Genomic DNA, 22,562 nt, shown 5'->3' on the forward strand with positions numbered 1-22,562 from the left:
TGACATCTTGACGTCATTCTCCAGTGCAGCCCTCATAAGGCATACAGCCTGACTGACATCTTGATGCTAGTATAGTGACATCCATTCAGATGGCTGACCCTCTGGGCTCGAATATAATAGTCTTTCCTTTTTTGAGTCTCTAACCTTGGGGCGATTTGTTACAGAAGCTCAATGTGGAAAGAGAAACTCAAACCTGCTGTGATTAGCAACTCGAAGGGCGAATTGAAGAGTGGAGAGGCGAAGGACAGGGTAGAAGTGGAAGAGAAGGGATAGAAAACAATTCAAAACATTTACTTTTAGTGTGTGTATGTGTGTGTGTGTGTGTGTGTGTGTGTGTGTGAGTGTGTGTATTAACAGGATCATGGAAGCCAGGTGCATTGAATCCCCTGGAGCTGGAGCTGTGGTTACTGGGAAGCAAAACAGTGTTCTCTGCAAGAACAGAATGCGCGTTTAACTGCTGGGCTAGCTCTCTAGCACCCTCCAGCGGCAGTTAAGAACAATAGTCTTCTTAGCTTTTTCTTTTTTTCCTGTTAATTTTTTTTATTTTTATTGCTTTATAAATAATACCATTCAAAATTTCCACTTCCTCCTCTCCTCCAATTTCCCTCCAGCTTCCCCCCTCCCCCTCACCCCTTTCCAGTCCTAAGAGAGGGCAGGGTACCCTGCCCTGTGGGAAGTCCAAGGCCCTCCCCCCTCCTTCCAGGCCTAGGAAGGTGTGCATCTAAATAGACTAGGATCCCAAAAAGCCAGTACATGCAGTACAGACAAATCCCAGTGCCATTATCATTGGCTTCTCAGTCTGCCCCAATTGGCAGCCACATTCAGAGAGTCTGGTTTGATCACATGCTCATTCAGTCCCAGTCCAGCTGGCCTTGGTGAGCTCCCATTAACTCAGTCACACCGTCTCAGTGGGTGGGCCAACCCCTCGCAGTCCTGACTTCTTTGCTCATGTTCTCCCTCCTTCTGCTCTTCATATGGACCTTGGGAGCTCAGTCCAGTTCTCCAATGTGGGTCTCTGTCTCTATCTCCATCCATCACCAGATAGAGGTTCTATGGTGATATTCAAGATAGTCATCAGTCTGACTAAGGGACAAGGCCAGTTCAGGCACCCTCTCTTCCACTGCCCAGGGTTCTAGCTGGGGACATCCCAGTGGACACCTGGTAATCCCTCTAGAGCCAAGCCTCTTGATAACTCCAAAATGTCTCCTATACACAAGGAACAAAGAAGCAGAGAGGGAAATCAGAGAAACATCACCTTTCATGATAGCCATAAATAGCATAAAGTATCTTGGGGTAACACTAACCAAGGAAGTGAAAGATTTATTTGACAAGAACTTTAAGGCTTTGAAGAAAGAAATTGGAGAGGATACCAGAAAATGGAAGGATTTCCCTTGCTCTTGGATTGGTAGGATCAACATACTAAAAATGGCAATTCTACCAAAAGCAATCTATAGATTCAATGCAATCCCCCATCAAAATCCCAATAAAATTCTTCACAGACCTTGAGAGAACAATAATCAACTTTATATAGAAAAACAAAAAACTCAGCATAGCCAAAACAATCCTATACAATAAAGGAACTTCCGGAGGCATTACCATTCCTAACTTCAAGCTCTATTACAGAGCTACAGTAATGAAAACAGCTTGGTATTGGCATAAAAACAGAGACATTGACCAATGGAATCAAATAAAAAACCTGGATATTAACCCACAAGCCCATGAACACCTGATTTTTTTTACAAAGAAGCTAAAATTATAAAATGGAAGAAAGAAAGCATCTTTATCAAATGGTACTGGCATAACCTGTAGAAGAATGAAAATAGACCCATATCTATCACCATGCACAAACCTCAAGTCCAAATGGATTAAAGACCTCAATATCAGTCCGAACACACTGAACCTGATAGAGGAGAAAGTGGGAAGCAGTCTGCAACACATGGGCACAGGAGACCACTTCCTACGTATAACCCCAGCAGCACAGACATTAAGGGCATCATTGAATAAATGGGACCTCCTGAAACTAAGAAGCTTCTATAAGCAAAAAACATAGTCATTAAGACAAAAAGGACTCCTACTGAATGGGGGAAGATCTTCTTAGTTTTAAGTGTGTGTGTGTGTGTGTGTGTGTGTGTGTGTGTGTGTGTGTGTGTGTGCAGGTGTTCTTGGAGGCCAGGGGTGTCGGATCTTCTGGAGCTGGAGTTACAGGCGGTTGTGAGGTGCCTGGCAAGGGTTCCAGGAGTGAAACTTGGGTGCTCTGCAAGCACACCCCATCCTCTCAACTACTGAGACATCGCTCCAGCTTCCCAACTACAGCGTTTCTGAGTATATATTTTGAGTATTCATTTTTGAGTATACATATCACCACAACACCATGACCAAAAGCAAGTTGGGGAGGAAAGGGCTTCTTTGGCTTACGCTTCCATATCACTCACTGTTCATTATTGAAGGGGGTCAGGACAGGAACTCAAACAGGGCAGGATCCTGGAGGCAGGAGCTGATGCGGAGGCCATGGAGGGGTGCTGTTTTCTGACTTCCTCCCCATGGCTTGCTTGGCCAGCTTTCTTATAGAACCCAGGACCATCAGCCTAGGGATGACACAATACACAATGACCTGTCCCCCCTATCAAGAACTAATTAAGAAAATGCCCTACAGACTTGCCTACGACCCAATCTTCTGGAGTCTTTGTCTCAATTGAGGTTTTCTTCTCTCCGATGACATAAAGCTAGCCAGCACAAAAGCTGCACAGCCTCTAGGAAAACGTCCCAGCTGTTGGTGGTAGGTCAGTTGGTCTTTGAAGTTCCCATCCACTCCTTGTTGTGTTCTTCAGTTCTAGCCGTCGTCTGTTTCATGGTCTACCATAGTGAAGGAACTTCTGCCATTTAATCTCATAGCCATGGGACGAGTTTCGACCACCGCAGACTGAGAACTCTACAACCATGAGCCAAGACAAGCCTTCTTCTTTAAGTAGCTCCCCTGGGGGCATGTTATCAGAAGGATAACCACATGAAAGAATACACATGTTTCACCAGGCCAGATTAATACGGACAAAGAAATCTCAAATGGAATACAGACAGGCACAAAGGAACTTTCCTATGCTTATTTATGTATTACTGCATTTCTGGTTACAGCCACAAGGAAAGGGTAGAAGGACAAAATACTGGTGCTATGGACTGAACTGTGCACCTTCAAAAGTTCATATCTTGATGTCCTAATCACCAGTGAAGCTGTATTTGAAGGGTTAATTAGGATTAAGTGAGCTCATAAGTGTGGAGCCTTATAGTAGGAAGAAATATTAGGATTATATAGGTATAGAAAAGGTCACCTCCTGCTAGGTGGTGGCACATGCCTTTAATCCCAGCAGTCTGGAGGCCGAGGCAGGTGGATTATGATTTTGAGGATAGCCTGTCTCCAACGAGATTTCTAGGACATCCAGGACTGCACAGAGAAACACACTCTCTCCCCCCCTCCCCCAAAAAAATGCCAACATCATATTCAGGTGACAGAGACCAATGCTATTGACAATTTGCTCATTGTTTTTCAGCTTTCAGAACTATGTGTAATAAATTTCTGTTGTGTAAGCCACAATTGGTGGCAGTATATTATTATTATTGTTGTTGTTAGCGAAACATTTTATTTTACCTTATTTTGTGTGTATGGATGGGTCTTTGCCTACTTGTGCATCTGTGCTCCACAAGCACTCTGGAACCCATAGAGGCCAGGAGAGGGCCCCAGATCCTCTGAAACGGATGTCATGTCATTCTAGGATCTGAACCTGGGGGTCTCTGGAAGAGTGCTGACGCTCTTAACTGCTGGGCCACCTCTTCAGCCCTGTAGCATTATTGTATCTCGACACTCCTAATGAACCAAAATTCTAAGTTACTTTGGAAAGTACTGCTTGGACTGTAGTGTAAGATAGTGGTTCTCAAACTTGAGTGTGCATCAGACTCATTTAGAGAACCTGCTAGAATTCCGATGCTAACCTGTAATCCTAGACTGTCTAATTTACTAGGTCTGGGCTGGGGTCTAAGAATTTGCATTTCTAACAAGTTCCCAAGTGATGCTAACGTTGCTGGGACCACACCTTAGAATTAAAGATGAATTACCGACGATGTTTAGTATTGTTTTCCAAAGGACTGTGGTTTCAAAGATCCCAAACCTGTGTAAAGAAGTACTATACTGTGAACAACAAAAGCTGGATTTTACTGTCGGTGGAAGGGGTTAAAAGTAGCAGTAACTTTAGAATGTACCTTGTGATAATCAGGAGGACCAGTATCAATGCATTTTTTTTTTACATATGCACATCTCATTTCTTCTCCAGTACAATGATGATTGTCCCAAGTAAAAGTGGAGGCAAATTTTTATGACAAAGTATTAACGAGCAACTGAAAACATGTATAATCTCTGAGCATGTCCCCATCAACTACTTTTTACTTGCAAGAGGTAGAGGCTTGAGTTCGGTCAGGAGCAACCTAGAAGGCATCGTCTAGTCTGACTGATGAAAGTAGACGCTGCCTATGTTGAAGCAAATGGCCATCACGTGCCTCGTGATATGATGGCCAAGAAGGATACAGCTCACGCGTCTGTAGTCCTTTTGCAGAGCACAAGACTTGAAGTTCATCAACACAGGCTATCAGATAAACCCAAACTCCACAATGGCCAGTCATTTACAAATCATCTTCATGATAGAAATGATCTATTGGTGTGACAATTGAGGAAGGTTGTGTCATCTATAGGCTGTATTATAATATTGTTAGAATGTTCATTTCTTTCTCTTTTGTCTTTTGAGATGGAGTTGTATGTAGTAATCAGCCTGACTTTGAGCACACTACATAGCTGAGGATGACCTGCCTGGACCATCTGGTCTTCTTGTTTCTGCCTCCCGACTGCTGCGATTATGGGCAAGTGTCAGTTATAACTGTTAACTCTTGAATGTTAGTTTCTTACTTATTAAAACTGTGCTGTGGCTTAAATCATTTTTGAGATCATATCATCCTTCCTTATCATTCCTCCCTTCCCTTTCCTCCCTCCAAACCTTCCCATATATCCCTCCTTGCTTTTTTTTGAAAAACCATAGCCTCTTTTTTTCTTAGTTGTTGTTATATATGCATATATGTATGTAGCTCCTGAGTTGGAGCTGACCCAAATGCCTCCTCCCTGAGAGCTAACTTTCATGGCCCCAGAAGGCACCGTGCAAGCTTCCAAAGGAGGGAAGCAACCAACATTCCTACTGGACCATGACACCTATGAACCACAGCAATGATCATCATGGTGTGATTATGCCTAAAGATACCATAGCGGCATGCATACCTTGGTGGGAACCAGCAGCTCTCTCATTATTTTTGTGGGATGCCAACATTCAGAGAATCCATGGATGGTGGCAAAACCTTTTGTGCTGATTTTTACAATGTCTTTTCAACAATTTGAACTTAACTGTTTCTAAATGAAAACTTGAAACTTACTTTCCACACAAACAACCTTGGGTGATTTGTTTGGTGTGTGCAGTGGGGGCTGAGAATGGGTGCCTAGAATGTGTAGGCACTGCCCCAGGGGACTGAGGTTGGTGGCTTTCCCAAGAGACACAATGATAGTAGAGATGGGGAAGAGTGGATGGATTCAAGAGGTGTTTTGACCTCTCCTTTGGACAGGAGAGAAAGGAAGAAAAAGTCTTGATGTGGGATTTCGATTTCCCTCTGTATGCTGTGATTACCATTAATGAATAAAGAAACTGCCTTGGCCTCTTGATAGGGCAGAACTTAGGTAGGTGGAGAAAACTAAATGGCTGAATGCTGGGAGAAAGGAGGCAGAGTCAGAGAGAAGTCATGTAGCCCTGCCAGAGATGGACGCCGGAATTTTACCCGATAAGCCACAGCCACATGGAGATACACAGATGAATAGAAATGGGTTAAATTAAGGTGTAAGAGTTAGCCAATAAAAAACTAGAGCTCATGGGCCAAGCAGCGATTTAATTAATACAGTTTCTGTGTGATTATTTCCCGGCTAAGTGGCTGGGAACCAACAAGCAGCCTCCTCTTACAAAGTCTTATTTGAAAAGATTGCTTTCTGGGGCAGGAGCATCTTTGTGAGTTCGAGGCCAGCCTGGTCTACAAGAGCTAGCTCCTGGACAAGCTCCAAAGCTACAGAGAAACCCTGTCTCGAAAAACCAAAAAAGGAAAAAAAAGGAAAAGAAAGAAAGAAAAAAGATTGCTTTCTGGATATTCAATTTTGATAAAATGTAGGACACAGTAGATCTCATATGCTCTATATGCCTGACCAGTGTCTTCATTGTGGGTTCATAATCTTCTGTCTATTAATGTAACTTGGACTGCTTATTTGGATATTTTTAATTTCATCTATCTTTTTCCCATAGTTTTTTGCGCATATTCCTCTGATATAAGAGAAAACAAGGTAAGAATCTTTCTTTCATTTCCTCCTGTGTTTGCCTCTGCCAAGGACCTTTCTCTAGATAATCCCGCTGTGTTCTTTTCACCCACATTGTGTAGGCACTCAAACTGTGACCTTTATAAAACCCTGCTGGTCTGGTGGGTCTCCACATGACACGCCCTTTCCCACATTTAAGTCTTTCCATAGAATACGCTTCCTTTCAAATTTTCCTGGTTTAAAGGCTCAGCTGGAGACGCATTCTGTGTCAAATTTACTCAGCCTAAGGTAATTCTTTCCTTTCCTGGGCAAGTAAGAGTTCTTTATTCACACGTTCAGTCATGCTCATTGAACTGTACTTGCATGTAAAATCGGCTAGATTTTGATTTCTTTAACTATACGTTACTAACCTTAAACCAGTTCTATTTCCCATTTTAATACCATGTCAACGAAATTTAACCGTAATATCAATTGGTAGATCTCTCAGTGGGTGTTGTGTTCACTCTTGACTTTCCCTTGTTCCTATGAGTACTTTCCTCGTGAAATGTCGTAGTTGCTTCTGTGAGAACTTTTGAGTTATGTCCACCAGAGGGCGCTCTAGGACTTGACTAGGACCAGCACTAGCCAGCTACAGTGCTGTTAAACCGTATTTTGGTGTGATTCTGGCTCCGTGTCAAGATTGTTCCTTTCCATATCGCCTTCATTTCATCTGCAAATATATTTTAGTGCGTATGTAATGTCTTGTGTTATAGTAGAAGCCGAGGCTTCACCAGGTCAAGTCTTTGATCTCGTGGAACAAGTAAGGTGAACAAACAAAGCACTTACTCTACTAGACAAAGATAAACAGGACAAAGAAAATGCTATATGCGGGCTTGTAGGTCATTGTAACAACTTGGACTTTTAGGCAGGGTGGGATGTTCCCTGAAGGGCATATGCTATCTCAGCCTTTTTTTTCGTTTTGTTCTTCGACCAGAAACTGGCAGCTCTCTCTGTCATCCCAGCATAGGGCGAGGTCAAAAGGTTCCCGTGGTCATGAGCTGAACTCCCTGAAACCAGTTATTAAATATTTTCTTCTTTTTTTTTGTTTCCTGAACACTTATATTCATTTGTCTGTTTATTATTTGTATGTGTATGGCTGTTTTGCTTGCATGTACATCTGTGCACCAGATGCATGCAGTGCCAGTGGAGGCCAGAAGAGGGCATCCGATTCCCTGGGAATGAAGCTACAAAAGCTTTGTGAGCAGCCACATAGGGACTAGGAATGGAACCTGGATCCTCAGAAGCCCTGAGTCTTGTCTTTCTTGAAATAGATTGTCTCCAGTATTGTCACGGTGAAAATGGGTTAACACACTGCATCTCAGTGATGTTGAGGGCAAGTGTCTCGACCTCCCCACGTCTTCGTTCTCCACCTGTCTCAAGTTAGTAATAGCAGCCCTTGCTGGGGGTTTGCAATGAAACTGTGTGGTGATAAGTAATACACGTGAAACACTGAAAACCATGCCTGACACACAGTAAATAAACTTCGGCTATGTGTCTCTTTTCTCTTTCTGGAATGAAACAATATTTTTATCACCACCACTTAAAGGCTTACTAGATGAATACTTACTAGACGTTTAATTAGTCACCTAGGAAAAGAAACCAGGTTTCCCAACCAAACCAGTTTAAGTTTACATTTGTGATATATGTGTGTATGTATATACATATTTATGTATATATATTGCATGTATTTTTTTTACTGAGGTCATTTATTCCTTCCTAGCACTTGGCGTGGTGGTTAAGAATCAAGGTTCTAGAGTAGGAAATGGCTCAGTGGGTAAGAATCCTGGGTGGGTAAGCATGGAGACCTGAGTTCCAATTCCCAGCGCCCGTGGGAAAGTTGTGCCTAGTTACCCAGAACTGTATCCCAAGCATTGGATGATAAAGACAGGCAGACCAGACCCTAGGAACTTGTGGGCCAGCCGGCCCAGCTGAAATGGCCAGCTTCTGGGGCAGTGAGAGACCACGTCTCCTAAAACAAGGCGGGATTCCAGAGTGGAAGACTATCGGACACCCTTCTCTAGCTCCTGCTTGCGTGTTCACAGGCATGCGAACTACCCACCTTCCATGTACGTGTTGTCCCAGCACACCCACAGACAGATGAGGGTTCTAGACTTTGATATCTTAATTGACGTAACAGTCATTCCTCTTACTAATATGCAACTGGGCATGATATCTCAGAGCCTCAATTCCATCACTTGGGAAATGTGAAGAGATACAGCAAGTTAAACGTTGAATTACTGCGTACTTCAGTGTTCTCCATAAGCGCTGATCTTGTCACTAGTTAAATGGTTTAATGCACACCTCCGGTATTCTAGAGACTATTCTAGACTGTGGACATGTGAGGAAGAGTGAAGCCTGCTCTCTGCTCTCAGAAAACCCATAAGCTGGTCACTTAGACAACCGTGAGTATTTATAGGCAGAGCCTGCCAGAGCGAAGGACGCAACTGCGGGCGGGAAAATAGAGAAGAGGCAGGGAAGTAAGGGTTTCCAGGAACTGGGAAACTTGAGCTGCACATTTGTGCACTGACAGTTCTAGGATATTGACGAACAGCAAATATCCAAAGCCCCCTTAGGTTCATCAGAAATGGGCTTTAGACCAAATTTCTCTCATCAGATTTCCTTAACAAGACCAGTTAACTACAGAGCCCCCCATTCTGTATTTTGAAAGCCAGGGTAGTACCTGGTTAACATTTCACACTCAGGCCACCACAAGCCAGTAAAGATGATTTTGAATATTTTTTCTTAGGACTCCCAAAGGCAGGGGACCACAGGGTCACACATCTCTGCTCTGTCTTCTCCCTCCCTCCAAATACACATTTTCAGAGAAGCCTAGCGTTTCCATCCTTCCTGGTCATCAGATGGGAAGTAGAGAGTGGCTTTTTTTTTTTTTTTTCAGAAACATCCAGGGCTGGGGACTTAGTGCAGTAATAGGATGCTTACCTAGCATGTTCAAGATTGCCTAGTGGGTTCAAGATCCTTGATTCAAAGTCTACTACTACTACTACTACTACACGCGTGAGCACGCGCATGCGCGCGCGCGCACACACACACACACACACACACACACACACAAAACAACAACAACAAAACCAACAAGCAAGGCTGGGCCTTTTTCCTAGCTCACACTTTAAGTAGGGGTTTCCTAGAGATGGGAGTGTTCAGTGTGTATTTAACTTATTGAGATCAAGAACAGGGTGTGGCTAAAGAAAAACCCTTTATTCCTCTGTCTCTCAGAAAACCAATGAAGCCATTGAAGCTTGTCTGCTTCCTCCAAGTAGTTAAAATGAACAATAGAATCAAGAGTTCCCGGTGTTCTCTGGAGCTGACTTTGGCAGATGATAAGCAGCTTGTAAAAGGGCTTATTATTTGAAGAGAGCTCTGGCTGCCTGACTTTTAAGGTTGATTATTTATTTTTCATGTTATATAACAGGAGCATTGGGCAATGATCAGAAGAGGCCTTCTGGGTCAGCAATGTAAGGGCTCCGACTCCTGTCTCCTCCCAGCAGAACTGGCGTGCAGCCACAGAGTAAGGGAACCAGGCCGGGTCTCTCAGCTAGCCTCTGTCCACCAGACAGTTTCTCCACTGGTTTCCTTAGACGTCGAAAACATCAACATTGGCCTCTAGTCCCTATCCCAAGAAAAACATTTCTCCGTGTATATGAGTTTGCAGACCGTCACTGGTAACTGGTAGCATGTCTCCATGTCTCTGCTTTGGAAAGAGTTTTTTTTAAATATATATACAGAGTTTGGTCATTTGCAATAAGCAGCCATTATGGGGCCTTTTGCATCTCTGTGAGCAGGAGCTTTCAAACTGGGTAGGGTGAAAAATAGGCAAGGAGTCTTCTGTCTGTGGAGGGTACAAAGCCAGAGCTGTCACTGGGCTTTTTGTTTGGTGCTGTAAAGCATTGTGCCTCCTTTCTAAGGCTTGACTCCGTAGCTTAGCGAGAGAGCCAGAGCTAACATTAGACATTTTAGTGGAAGGAAGTCCCCACCACCATGCTAAACTTTAAAAATGGGTTGGGCCTCGACCCGCAAGCAGTTGAAATGATTTCAATAGTGTCAATAGTGGGAAAGTTAGCTCTCTCTCTCTCTCTCTCTCTCTCTCTCTCTCTCTCTCTCTCTCTCTCTCCTCCTCTCTCTTTTCTTTTTCTTTTGTCTGTTTTTTTTTCATGAACCTAAATTTTGGAGGCAGTCCTGTATATAGAGGCTGAAAAATTATCATTACTCTCTGTGACATGGGAAGGTGCCATTGGAGGCGACAGGCCTAGGAGGAGATTCTGAGAGTTAGTCAAATGAATTTTGGATGCTATCTGGCAATAGGCAGCTGTGTATCTTTGAGAGAGAGAGATGGCCTTCCTCTTGGAGCACTAACTCTAAATTCAGTCATTTCCATTTTGGGTAGAACCTTCCTTCTCCCCTCAGAGGCAGCATCTTATTGAAGAGAGTCTTGGAGATGTCAGAGGCAACCATCCAGGTAGAATTTACTTCTCCAAAAGAAACTGTATCTTGAGCATGTGCCTAGCTTAATTTTTAGACCGAAGTGTCTCACATGCTGGATTGACTCCTACATTAGCCCAGAGATGTTAGATTCGGATGCAGCCATGAGCAGCACAGGTTTATGTGCCCTGGGCATAAATTTGGATGCAAACCAATTGTCCTCTTTCTTTCACACACAGGACCTCCGAGAACACCACTGGAAAGGAAAAGACAGGTGCAAGTGTGCATGCTTTAATTGCTTACAGGTGACACTTGCGACTTCTTTATTGACAGGAACTAGTTCCTTCCTGCCAGTCTAACTGCAAGGGCTGTGAGCTCCGAAGAGGTATACCTATTAGATTTGCTGGCTATTGGCAGTTTGCTGCAATCCCTGGGGACCGACTCTTCATTGATGTCACACCCTGCTTTTGGGGAGTGAGCGAGGGAGGCTGACTTTCTCGTCCAGGAAAGAGACTGGACTGTGCCCACCAAGCCACCTCTTCAGTCCCACAGACAGTGCTTGCTTCCCTTAAGGAGAGGGGACAGAAGAGGCCTCCCCCAGCTATTTGTCGCAGTCCACTGCCCTCTCCACCTCATGGTCATCATCACAGATACGTTTCCTCTCTGCTTCTCTGGCAATCATCACACTAGCAATGTGAGACTCGCCCCCGTCAGACACTTACACTGAACTAGTGTGAAGACCCAGGCCTGACTACAGTGGAGGAGCCTTTGATGAGACAGTGGTTCTTTCTGAAGTCACTATCACAAGGTTAGCACAGGCCATACCCCATCTCTCTAGAGGCCCCAGCACCCAGGCTTCTTTCATCAACAGTTAGTTTGTCCTTCTGACAAAGTTAGCTGAGCAGGATTCCTCCTTGGCTTTAAGTGCACAGAGAGAGGGAAAGTTAATGAGTTCTCCTAGGAGAAGACCATCCAGTAGACAGTTTTCCAAAGTTCTCACTAGAAGTAAAGATCACATCCTAAAAGGAATTCAAGAGATTGACAAATGGTAGCATGTACTTATGTGCAAACATACACATGCTAGTATGTACATATATCACACATTAGTATGCATAATTGACAAATGGTAGTATGCACATATGTGCAAACATACACATGCTAGTATGTACATATATCACACATTAGTATGCATATACACACATTAGTAGGTGTATATGTACATATATACTAGTATGTATATATGAACACACTACTATGTATATATGCACATACTAGTATGTATATATGTACACACACCAGTATGCACGTATATATCTATACACATTAGTATGGATATATGTACATACACACTAGTATGTGTATAAGTGTACACATCAGTATGTATGTGTATACATGTACACACAATATGTATATATGCATGCACACATATGTATATACAAATGCACATCCATATGTATAGTATGTATATGCACACTAGTATATATATATATGTATTCATACTAGTATATATGTATGAACGAACATTAGTATATATATATATATGCACACACATGCAAACATGCAGACCATCCTGAGGTACTTGTTGACTTTGGTTGCAACAGTTCTCTTTTCTTTTTGATTTCACTGCCTGAGATGAGCTAAATAAAGTTTTTTTTCCCTGATGCCTTTAGTGCCTTTCATAAAAATAGGATGGCTGCTGCCAGCATAGATCAAACCCCAAAAAACTGATCTGCCAGAATTGCAGCTCGGCTTCTTATGCTCCTGGCATATAATTTTCTCAAGGGCAGTCTCTTAAACAAAGTGCACCTAAGTTGCTTGTTCTGTGGATAATAGGCTGGCTGATTAGCTGGGTAGTTTGGAGCAGGGACAGAGTGACAGAATTGTAAGGAGGTGAAAGTAACAGCTGTGTCTAAATTAGGGCCCCATTGATAAACTTGCATTTCCCTTCTTTGAGTCTCCATACTATGTTCTATGTGGTGCTTGATATTCAAGTCTATATGAGACAAATTCAATTAGTCAGATCCTGAATATAAATCATATCCTTAGAGAATCAATGCCAATCTTATTATTACACACACACACACATACACACACACACACACACACACTTTGACCTCTAGCCTCTCATGAATGCACTCACTTGTGTGTGTGTGTGTGTGTGTGTGTGTGTGTGTGTGTGTGTGTGTGTGGTGTGGTGTGTATTCATGAGCGTCTAGAGGTTAACCTTTGATGCAGGACAGTTCTATATTCTGTCAATTATATTTTAAATAAATGCTGATTGACTGGTAGCCAGACAGGAAGTAGAGGTGGGGCAACGAGAACAGGAGTATTCTGGGAAGAAGGAAGGTCTTTCTCCAGTCCTTCCCAGACCACCAAAGAAGCAGAATGTGATCTGCATTGCTAAAAAAGGTACTGAGCCATGTGGCTAACATATACTAGAATAATGGGTTAATATAAGTCATAAATGCTAATATGAAACCTGAGCTAATGGGCCAATCAGTTTATAACTTATGGAGACCTCTGTGTGATTTTCTTTGGGGCTACCGGCTATGGGAACTAGGCAGGACAGAAACCCCAAACAAGCCGACCCTCATGTTACAAACCTTGGGTATGATTTTTCAGGAGCCGTTCGCCTTGCTTTTCATTGGCTCCCTATTAGGTGAGCTGGATGGTCATTGAGCCCCAGAGATCTACCTGTCTCTGCCTCCCCAGTGCTGGGTTTATGCACCCTACAACACCTGACTTGTACTGTGGGCTCTGGGATTCGAACTTGGGTCCTCATATTTGTGTGGCAAACTCTACTGACTGACCCACAGCCCCTGGTAAAAAGAATTTTTATGATCAGATGCATTATTCACTTTGGTTGTAGTTTCCAATTATAATTTCTTTCATGTATATGTCATGTCATAAGTAATGCTGTTCTTATTGTTTCTCATTTTTCCCAGATTGAATCATTTTAAGATTTACTTATCAAGTTGGGAAAATATCACTTGACTATTGCCATTTATATGTTTTTTCTTCTTTCCCAGTAGCCACATTTCAATTCCTCCATTTTTCCATGTTCATGTCTGCCCTCTCCTCCTTCATAGCCCTGCTCGAGATTGTCACTCACCTCGCTAAATGTCCTTACTTTCTTCATCACCAAATCTTAAGTTTTTCCATCTTTTTTGTACCTTTGATTTTTAGTACACTTTTAAATCTGTGAAGATATTTTTCAATGAGCCATTTGGAATGCCTCAGACTTATGTGATACTTACAAGGAATTAAATGTAGAATTCACCTCGACCATGAGAATACTCTATTGTACATCACTCATTCTTCCCAAATACCTGAAAACAAGAACAAAGTAGAGGGCAGTTTTGCTCGTTGAGATGTGGTCATTTAGGAATGACAAGGAATCCTTATTAAATCTGGCCTGGCCTCAGATTCTCCAGCGCGACAGCTTCTAGCATGTGCCACCACCCCTAGTTGGTTTTTCATAATTTAAGAGACACAATGTGTCCAATACTTTAAAGCAGCAAGTTAGGCATCATTTGTACATACATTTTTTTCTGTCCAACAAAATAAAATTTGGACCTGGAGAGCTGACTTAGTGCTAGAGTGGTTACTAGTCTTCTAGAGGACCCAAGTTCAGGTCCCAGCACCCCGAATAAGCCACTCCCAGTATCCTCTAATACAGCCTGGGGACTCTGATGCTCTCTTCTAGCCTCTGCAGACACTGTACTTGTGGACACACGCACATACACGGACGCACATATCCATGAAAACAAAATAAATCTTCTTTAAAAAGAAAAAGATTTCAAACAAGGGGACAAATCAAGGTGCAGCAGTGATGAATCACTTTTCCATCCGCAGCCTTTGATGGCCTGTGACTTCCGCATTACAGCATCCTTCCTGACTAAGGAACCACGGGAGCCAGGCTGATAGGCAGCTTGTTATGCACTGTGTACAGGCAAAAGACCTCCCAGAGGCAGAACCCCGTTAGAGGTCTCCCAAGGGCAAGGATTTCTAGTATCTAGGCAACTTCCTTTTATATCCCATGATAGCTAGGTTTGAGGTCTGGCCCAGCTCTCCCCGCAGAATCCTGCAGAGGATGTGGACCTGGTGGCCGTTTAGCCGACAAGATGTTACAGACAATAGAAATACAGAAGTTTCCAAGCGTTGCTCCTTATGTAGGGATAAGGGGAAGAGTGGCTCTCTGAAGAGATGCCCAGGTGAGTCAAGTCGTTATGAAAGTACTTCTAGCTTGCAAAAGCATGGAACATGTCATGGGTGCTGCACAGACACGGCAAATTGCATGTGTTGCCTTCCCCCTTGAGGATTCCTACCTTCTCCACCCCCAGGGACCTTTTAACAGTTGTAATATAGTTGTTGAAAATTTACTTCATTTTGCTTACTTCTGATTAGTGTGGTTTTTTTTTTTTTTTTTTTTTTTTTTTATGTCACTGGGCTTCCCTCAGGGCCTGTCTAAACTGAAACTGCCTTCCTAGTCCCTTCAGTGTGCGTAGTTCCCCTGGGAGCAACCTAAAAGATCCTCTGTGGTCTATTGGCCTGACTGTGTCAGCTCTTAAGCATTTGCTCAAAGAAGAATCTGGCCCGGCCTCAGGTTTATTCTTAATTGTTCCTTCCAGCTTTCTGTCACTCAGAGATCTGAGCCAGGCAGCCCGGTGGAAAAGGGCCGAAGGCACAGCCCGATGTCAGGCAGACATTCAGTAGCAAAGAAAGCACTGAGCCTTAGGCCAGGCTTCTGGCATACTCTTGCTCTGAAAATTTGATCCCAACTTGGAAAGAAAAAAGACTTGCACCCCCCCCCACACACACACACACCACCGAAGCTGCTGCAAACTTTCTTTTCCAGACCTTTTCTTAATGACTTATTTGTAACAGCTTTGCAGAAGTCTGTAATCTAGTTTTCCAGCAGTGCGGATTAGAAGCAACAGGAAGAGATACTGCAGGCAGGGGAAGGAGGGACAGGACTCAGAGCAACTAATGGGGGCTGTTTCCATTGAAAGCCTGATAACATGGGGGGGGGGCTAGGAAAACAGCATACTATAACATAAAAGAGGGTGTGGTTGTGGTTCCCCGAGCTCTTTGGGTAGGAGTTCAAAAGGGGAAAAAATGTGGGATCCAACAAACATGGAAGTCTCTGCTTTGTGACCTTACTACTTGAAAGGTAGAGGCAGAGGAATTCTGAGTTTGAGGACAGCCTTGATACATTGCAAGACCCTGACTCAAAAAACTCAAACAAACCGACCAAAAAAATTAGAGAGAAAAGAAACATGAAAGGCAGGCAATATAAACACGCACATTTTGTATACTATTAAAATATTGATAAAATTCTCATACTTTTAGTGTTTGGCTGGGATTGTGACTCAGTGGTAGCATACTCCCCTAGCATGCGTGAAGACATGGGTTTGACTGCCAATGTGGCCCCCAAAATAGTGTTCAAAATGTTTTCACTTAACCCAAACGCAAGCATTTCTAAATTTGCTCTAGCTCATCTGGGCTTCAATTCTAGAGTTTACTGTAATGGGAGTATGGTGCTTTCCGTTGGAAGACCGTGAAGCCTGAGATTGGTGAGAGTGATTCAGATCGGATCTGCACACAAGAGTCATGCACTCTCTGATCTGTCATCCATAGAGGGGCTATATTTTGGATTTTGTCATGGACCCCGTCAATCACTCCTAGGCTTTTCCTCATCCCCAGCTTTGGCCCCAGGAGCTACCTCTGTGGAAGCCTGAGCTGTGGAGCTGGAGGCCCCTAACAGGACATGACCAATCCTCGCGCATGTCCCTGCCAGGTCGTCGTGGTGTTTACGGTACTCATGGCCTGATCTATCCCGTTTGTCAGTGCCTCTGAGTCAGAAGCCTAAGCAAGGGACACACACTGCTGCTCAGTCGACTCTTATTTCCTCTCCTATTCACACGGCCATGAGCTCTGTTGCCAGCTTCTGTGAGCTGGCTGGCCCTGGGTGCGAGACAAATGCTGCTTCGGCCAGAACTTTGGGCTGCTGTCACATGCATTCGCAATTACCTTACTTCACTTGCTGGCCATTAACAGTCTGGCCACGTTACCACTGCCAGCAAGGTCCGCTTTCTTCACTGTGCTCACTGGCCTCCTACCTCTACCTCGTGACAAAGAGTATGACTGACTTGGCTCAAGGCAAAGAAGCATTGAGGCTGCAGAGCCCCTAAGGCAGCCAGAAACATGTCTCACTCAGCCCGTGCCATTTTAATTCCTTTGCTCAGCCTTCTGCTACGCTTCCCTTGTCTAGTCCTGACCGCTCGCCACTGAGAGATGGTTTCTGATTAGAAAATTCTCTGTATCCAACATTCTTCAAGGAGGCTTCTTAAAGATGCAGAGCAACTATGTGCAGGACGAAGGTAGTGTAGAGAGCTAACTGGTGATCAAGAAATCTGGGCTCTGCCCCTGCATCAGCTGAGCAGTGCTGTGTGATTCTGGACAAATCTCTTATTCATCTGCCCGTGGGATGGGCAGAGATGAGTGTGCTCTGAGGTCTAAGCAGTAAGCCTTCCATTTTGATCACCTGTTTTCTAGAATGTACTCCTTTTCTCTCTCTGTCTGTGCCTCTTTGCAACTGAACCTCTCTGTTCCAGAAATAGTTACTTTGTTTGTTTGGAAGCTACTCTGGGAATATGGGAAGATTTGGAATCCTAAGAGTTTTCTTACTTCTGGAATAATATAAAATATTTTGGAATTTGGTATCTGTGGGGTTTTATTTTGGAGTTGACATATGGAATAATAAAGTTACTGCAGTTCCATCTGGAATTTTAAACAGCACGTCACAGGGAGACCATCCAAGTTTACCGTCACTAGTGCAGAGAGATTGGCGAGAAGACCTTTCCATTCGCTCTCCAGCAAGTGTCCTGGCTGGGAGCAGGGAATGTGCTCTTCCTCCCTTAGCCCTGTCCAGAAAAAGCAGGGGACAGATCGAAAAGGACGTGCCAGTGGACTTGGACAAAGCTCCCGGGTAGTGGCAGACCAGTAAATGTCCACTGTGTGGCAAAGGGAGTCAGCCGTTGTGGAGCAGAGAGACTCGGAGGACAGTGTTCTCTGAAGAAACCCTGTCTATTCCTGCCTTCCAGCCTATACGGACTTGTTTGCTCTGGTTGGCAAGCCTTCTTTCTCCTCTGATTCAGAATCCTCCCACTCTGACTGGCTCTGCGTCTTCTGCTAAGTTCCGCAATCTAGCAAAACAGCACCATCTCCTCTTCCTTCTCCTCTTCCTCTTTTTTTTTAGTTTTGGAGAACCACTCAGTTATTCAGCTCTCTTTTAGGTATACAAAAAGTACTGCATGTTCAGTGTCTACCCTCTGGCTGGCCGTACTATATTGGCTCCGTGACTCCATCTTGATCCTTTCTTTGCCTCAGCTACAGTGAAGCTCTGAGGAGTGAGCAACTGTTTTCTGGACTCTCCGATCACCACCAGTCGTCTCAAGAACGGGCTCTGCTCCCAGTCTGTAAAGTTTAGAACAGTACAGGCTTCAGAGAAAGGGCAGCAGGAAAATGTATGTGCTGGATAGGGACAAGACTCCAAGTCTTATCTGGGGCCACCCAAGAGCAACTAAGTTATTAGGACACGTTCTCAGGAAAGTCTGGTCCTATGCCAGTTTAGGAGCCCTTTCCAGAATGAACCTCAGGACCCCAACATGAAAGCCGGGTGGGTACTTCTGAATCTTACTAAACAGCCCCAGGAAGTCCTGATAAGCTAGTGGAGCATGCTTTCTTGCTCTAGATCAAACATCAGGACGGCAACAATTAATTAATGGCATGAAGATCGTGCAGTGGGCTGGATTCCCAAGGATTAACTTGGAACACTCATAAATCTGTAACTCTAGTTCATGAAGGACTGGTCAACCAGGCTTCATGGATTAACCCTTTCAACAAAACTCTGAAAATGCTTCCCGCTTCCCAGAGTCCTTAGCATGGGATAATGCAAGACCTTGGCCTGTGCGCCAATGCTCAAGACTCACTTGTAGTTTGCTTCCCATGTCCGGTCTTCGTAAACATCTTGACCCCTTGCATTGTTCTAATCTAAGCATGTATTGTCCTTCTCCACATTTACCTGGCTCTCCTCTGCCTCAGTCATGGCCAGCAGCATTTATTCTGTTGCTCAGGCTGAGATCTGGCAGGTGTTATTCATCTTTCTCTTTTTCCTTACCTCACGCAGTCAAAAGGCATGGCACAGAGGCCTGTATCCAATGTGATCTTCCCACACTCTCCCACCTCCGCCATCTTTCCTCTGCCCTCCTTGCCTCCTGAGTGTTCTGTTTGTCTTCCCCACTCGTCGTCTGGAAGGACCTTTCACAATGCTTGTGAGAGTGTGTCGTCTCTAGGTGTTCCTCACCTTGTATGGCTTCTGGAGCACGCTTGGAATAAAATGGAAGCATTTACTCTCCTGTTTATGTTGTACCTCCAGACCTAGCGAATCCGTTCTTCTTCTTGTGTGGTATTTCTTCTTCCAGGGGTGTTCTTCAGGGAACTCCTAAAGTGCTTAGATTCTCCCCCTGCTCTTAAGTTTTATTTCCTCCAGCAGATAGTTAATAATTCTTTTAGCTACTTAAAAATAGCAGGCTGCTCTCTGTCCCTAAAGGTTTATTTAAACTCTTTGCTGAAGAAGTTGCTGAAGACCAAAATAAATAAATAATAAACAAACAAATAAATGACGAGAAAAAATCTTTTTTCCCAGAAGCCAACTTAGGGCATGTCAGTATGCTAGACAACAGCAAGCACCAGGAAGCAGAAGGGCCACCTAGAGCAGGAAGAATTTAGATGGCCAACTTTCACTGCGGCAGCATTTGCCAGGGTTGATATGAGGGGGACTCTTAGAAGGGACATCCTAGCGACTTAGAAATTCCAATTGGAAGGCAAGAATTAAGGACGGCTGCTGTCTTCTCCGGAGGACTGACAGGCTCCAGGCATTACATGCAGAATTTTGGGCCTTTTCTGGTCTCTCTGGAACCTGCAGGTTTAAGGGGATTTTGCTCTTGTTTTTTTTTTCCCTTTCTTTTGTTCTCTCCGTGTCAAGCTGACTCAAGTTGGAGTGCTCTGCAAAGAGGGATCCTCAGCTGAAGAACTGCCTCCATTAGATTTACCTATGAGCAAGTTTGTGGGAGTATTTTTCTAATTAATGATCGAAATGGGAGGCACCAGTCCACTCGTGATGGCGCCACCCCTGGGAAAGTGGCCTTGGGGTAGATAACAAACCAAACTTAGCAAGCAAGTAGCGTTCTTTCATGCTCTGCTCCAGATTCCTGCCTTGACTTCATGCCCTGGCTTCATAGATGCTGGACTGCACGCAATAAGCTGAAATAAATCCTTTCCTCCCTCCAGCAGGTTGTTTATGTCATGGTGTTTTCCTCAGCATTAGAAAGCAAGCTATGACAGAGATCTATAGGTCTTGGGGTGTCTAATATTGTCCCTCGAGTATTTTTCTACTTAAAAAAAAAACAGAATTGATTCTGTGGTTTGCAACCAAAACCTTTGACCTATTCAATAGGCAGTAAAGAAGGTTGAAATCCATAATTCAGAGGTGCCCATTCGTTTGGCTCTGGACCTGACATTGAAGCTTGAATGTCAAGTTTTATCATCCTGAGCTGGGAGGCACTGTTCCCCATTATTTTTGGTGAATTGTTTTGTTGCATTTTCTTGCAACAGAAGTTTTCGATGTACTTTAGCTGGCCTTGATTTTGCTACATAATCCAGTCGAGCCTTGAACTTGTAGTGCTCTTACTTCAGCCTTCCAAGCGCTGGAATTCCAGGCAAGTGCCAACATGCCTGGTTGGAAACATGCTTAAAACATGGAGCTAACACATCTAACAAGCCAAAGCAACTTGACAAGTTGTAGGTATAGTAATATCGTCACATGTGTGGGAAACATTATGTGAATGTATGGTTCTGGGAATCTATAAAGGTTCATATTGAAAAATGAGCATTCAAAGGCATTTCTTTATTTGGTTTTGTGTTATTGCAGTGTGTGAATTTAATTCCAACACCCAGGAGGCAAAGGCAACTAGGTATCTCTGAGTTCAAGGCCAGCCGGGATGACCTAGTGAGTTTGAGGCCAGCCAGGACTACACAGTGAGTGAGACCCTGTCTAAAAATTGAAAATAAAAGCAGGTAAACAAAGAAACAAACAAAAACCAAAAACCAATCCCCTCTCCCCACAAAACTCAAAACCAAAACACCAACAACAATTCTTCCTCTCTCATGATTATATCTCTTCACACATTATTTCTTGACTAAGATGATAACCAGAAAGACATTTATAATTCTCAGCTAAGTTACATAAATTTTATAGGCTATGTTCTATAGTCAAAAATGGCAAAAATAGCTATATTAGCTATTCAGATAAGAATTTGTCTTATGGAAATGTGTCCTGTCTGGTTAACTTAGAATTCTTGAAGGCTTCCTTATGAACCTGTGTGAGCATGGACTTCCTGAGAAGTTCAGCAGACAGCTGTCTGTGGATGGGCAGCATCTTCTGCAGAAAGGATCATCCAAAGGAGATCCAGACACCATTTTTGTCTTTCACCTCGACAGACATTCTTTATTCCATTATGACTTTAGTACAATTTTATTCTTGTGTGAGGTCTGTGGGCATGGGCTTGTACTCATGCCACAGTGGGTTTATGGGGGTCAGAGAAAAACTTGCAGAGGTCAGTTTTCTCTCCACCATGTGGGTCCTGGGGATTGAACTCAGGTCGTCAGGCTTGCAGCAGTTGCCTTTACCCTTTGAGCCATGTCACCAGACCCTTGCGGAAACATTTTTAAAAGGACTATTATTCACTTTCTGTGAAAGTCTGGAGGAACTGATATTTAACACCCTATAAGAAGAAACTTAAGGGAGTACAAGCTTTTTGTATGTGTGTATGTTTGTATATTTGTGGATGTGATGTGGGATTCTCCTCTGTATGCTTTATTTAATACGTTTTATTACCATTGGTTAATAAAAAAGCTACTTTCACCTATGGCAGGGAAAAACAAACCTAGGTGGGAAAACTAAACTGAATGGATGGAGAAAGAAGACAGGAGTCAGGCAGACGCCATGTAGCTGCCAAAGGAGAAAGATGCTGGAATCTTACCAGTAGACCACAGCCTTGTAGTGATACATAGATTAATAGAAATGAGCTAAATTAAGATGTAAGAGCTAGCTAGGAATATGCCTAAGCTATTGGCCAAACAGTGTTGCAATTAATATATTTTCTGTGTGATTATTTGGGTCTGGGAACCTGGAAACCTAAGTGCAGTCTCCATTTGCATGGGTGCTCATATGTGTAAGGGTTCACATGTATGCACATGCATATGGAGGTCCAAGATCAACATTAGATGTCATTTCTCAGGAGTCATCTAGTGTGTGTGTGTGTGTGTGTGTGTGTGTGTGTGTGTGTGTGTGTGTGTGTGAGAGAGAGAGAGAGAGAGAGAGAGAGAGAGAGAGAGAGAGAGAGAGAGAGCATATTTTGGGAATTGAACACAGGTCCCTATGTTTGCACTCTACTGAGATGTCCCCGTAGCCCTAAATACAAGCTTTCTGAAAGCCATTTTGATTTTATTTATATATATTTTTTAACAGTGCTGAAGTTTGAACCCTGTGTCTTCCGTATGCTGAACAAATACTCTACCCCTGAGTTACCTCTTTAGCCCCCGGAAAGCCATTTTGTTATACAGAAAATGAACCTAACACATT

At 43.6% G+C, this 22,562-nt stretch overlaps 1 protein-coding gene across 1 annotated transcript in view; it reads right to left on the reverse strand.

The window, feature by feature from the left end:
• LOC121441666 (uncharacterized protein DDB_G0271670-like) overlaps positions 1–19,111 on the reverse strand; it is a 40,605-nt gene extending 21,494 nt beyond the window's left edge. The window contains exons 1-3 of the mRNA XM_041642869.1: positions 19,038–19,111; positions 18,252–18,334; positions 17,684–17,781 (exon numbers count right to left, since the gene is read on the reverse strand). Coding sequence (XP_041498803.1) covers positions 17,684–17,781; positions 18,252–18,334; positions 19,038–19,111 — 255 coding nt within the window. The remainder of the gene's footprint in view (positions 1–17,683; positions 17,782–18,251; positions 18,335–19,037) is intronic.
• Positions 19,112–22,562: the final 3,451 nt, after the last annotated feature.

Source organism: Microtus oregoni, unplaced genomic scaffold (genome assembly GCF_018167655.1).
Source record: "Microtus oregoni isolate MIOR12 unplaced genomic scaffold, Mior012 000080F_ref0000499, whole genome shotgun sequence".
Lineage (NCBI taxonomy): Eukaryota > Metazoa > Chordata > Mammalia > Rodentia > Cricetidae > Microtus > Microtus oregoni.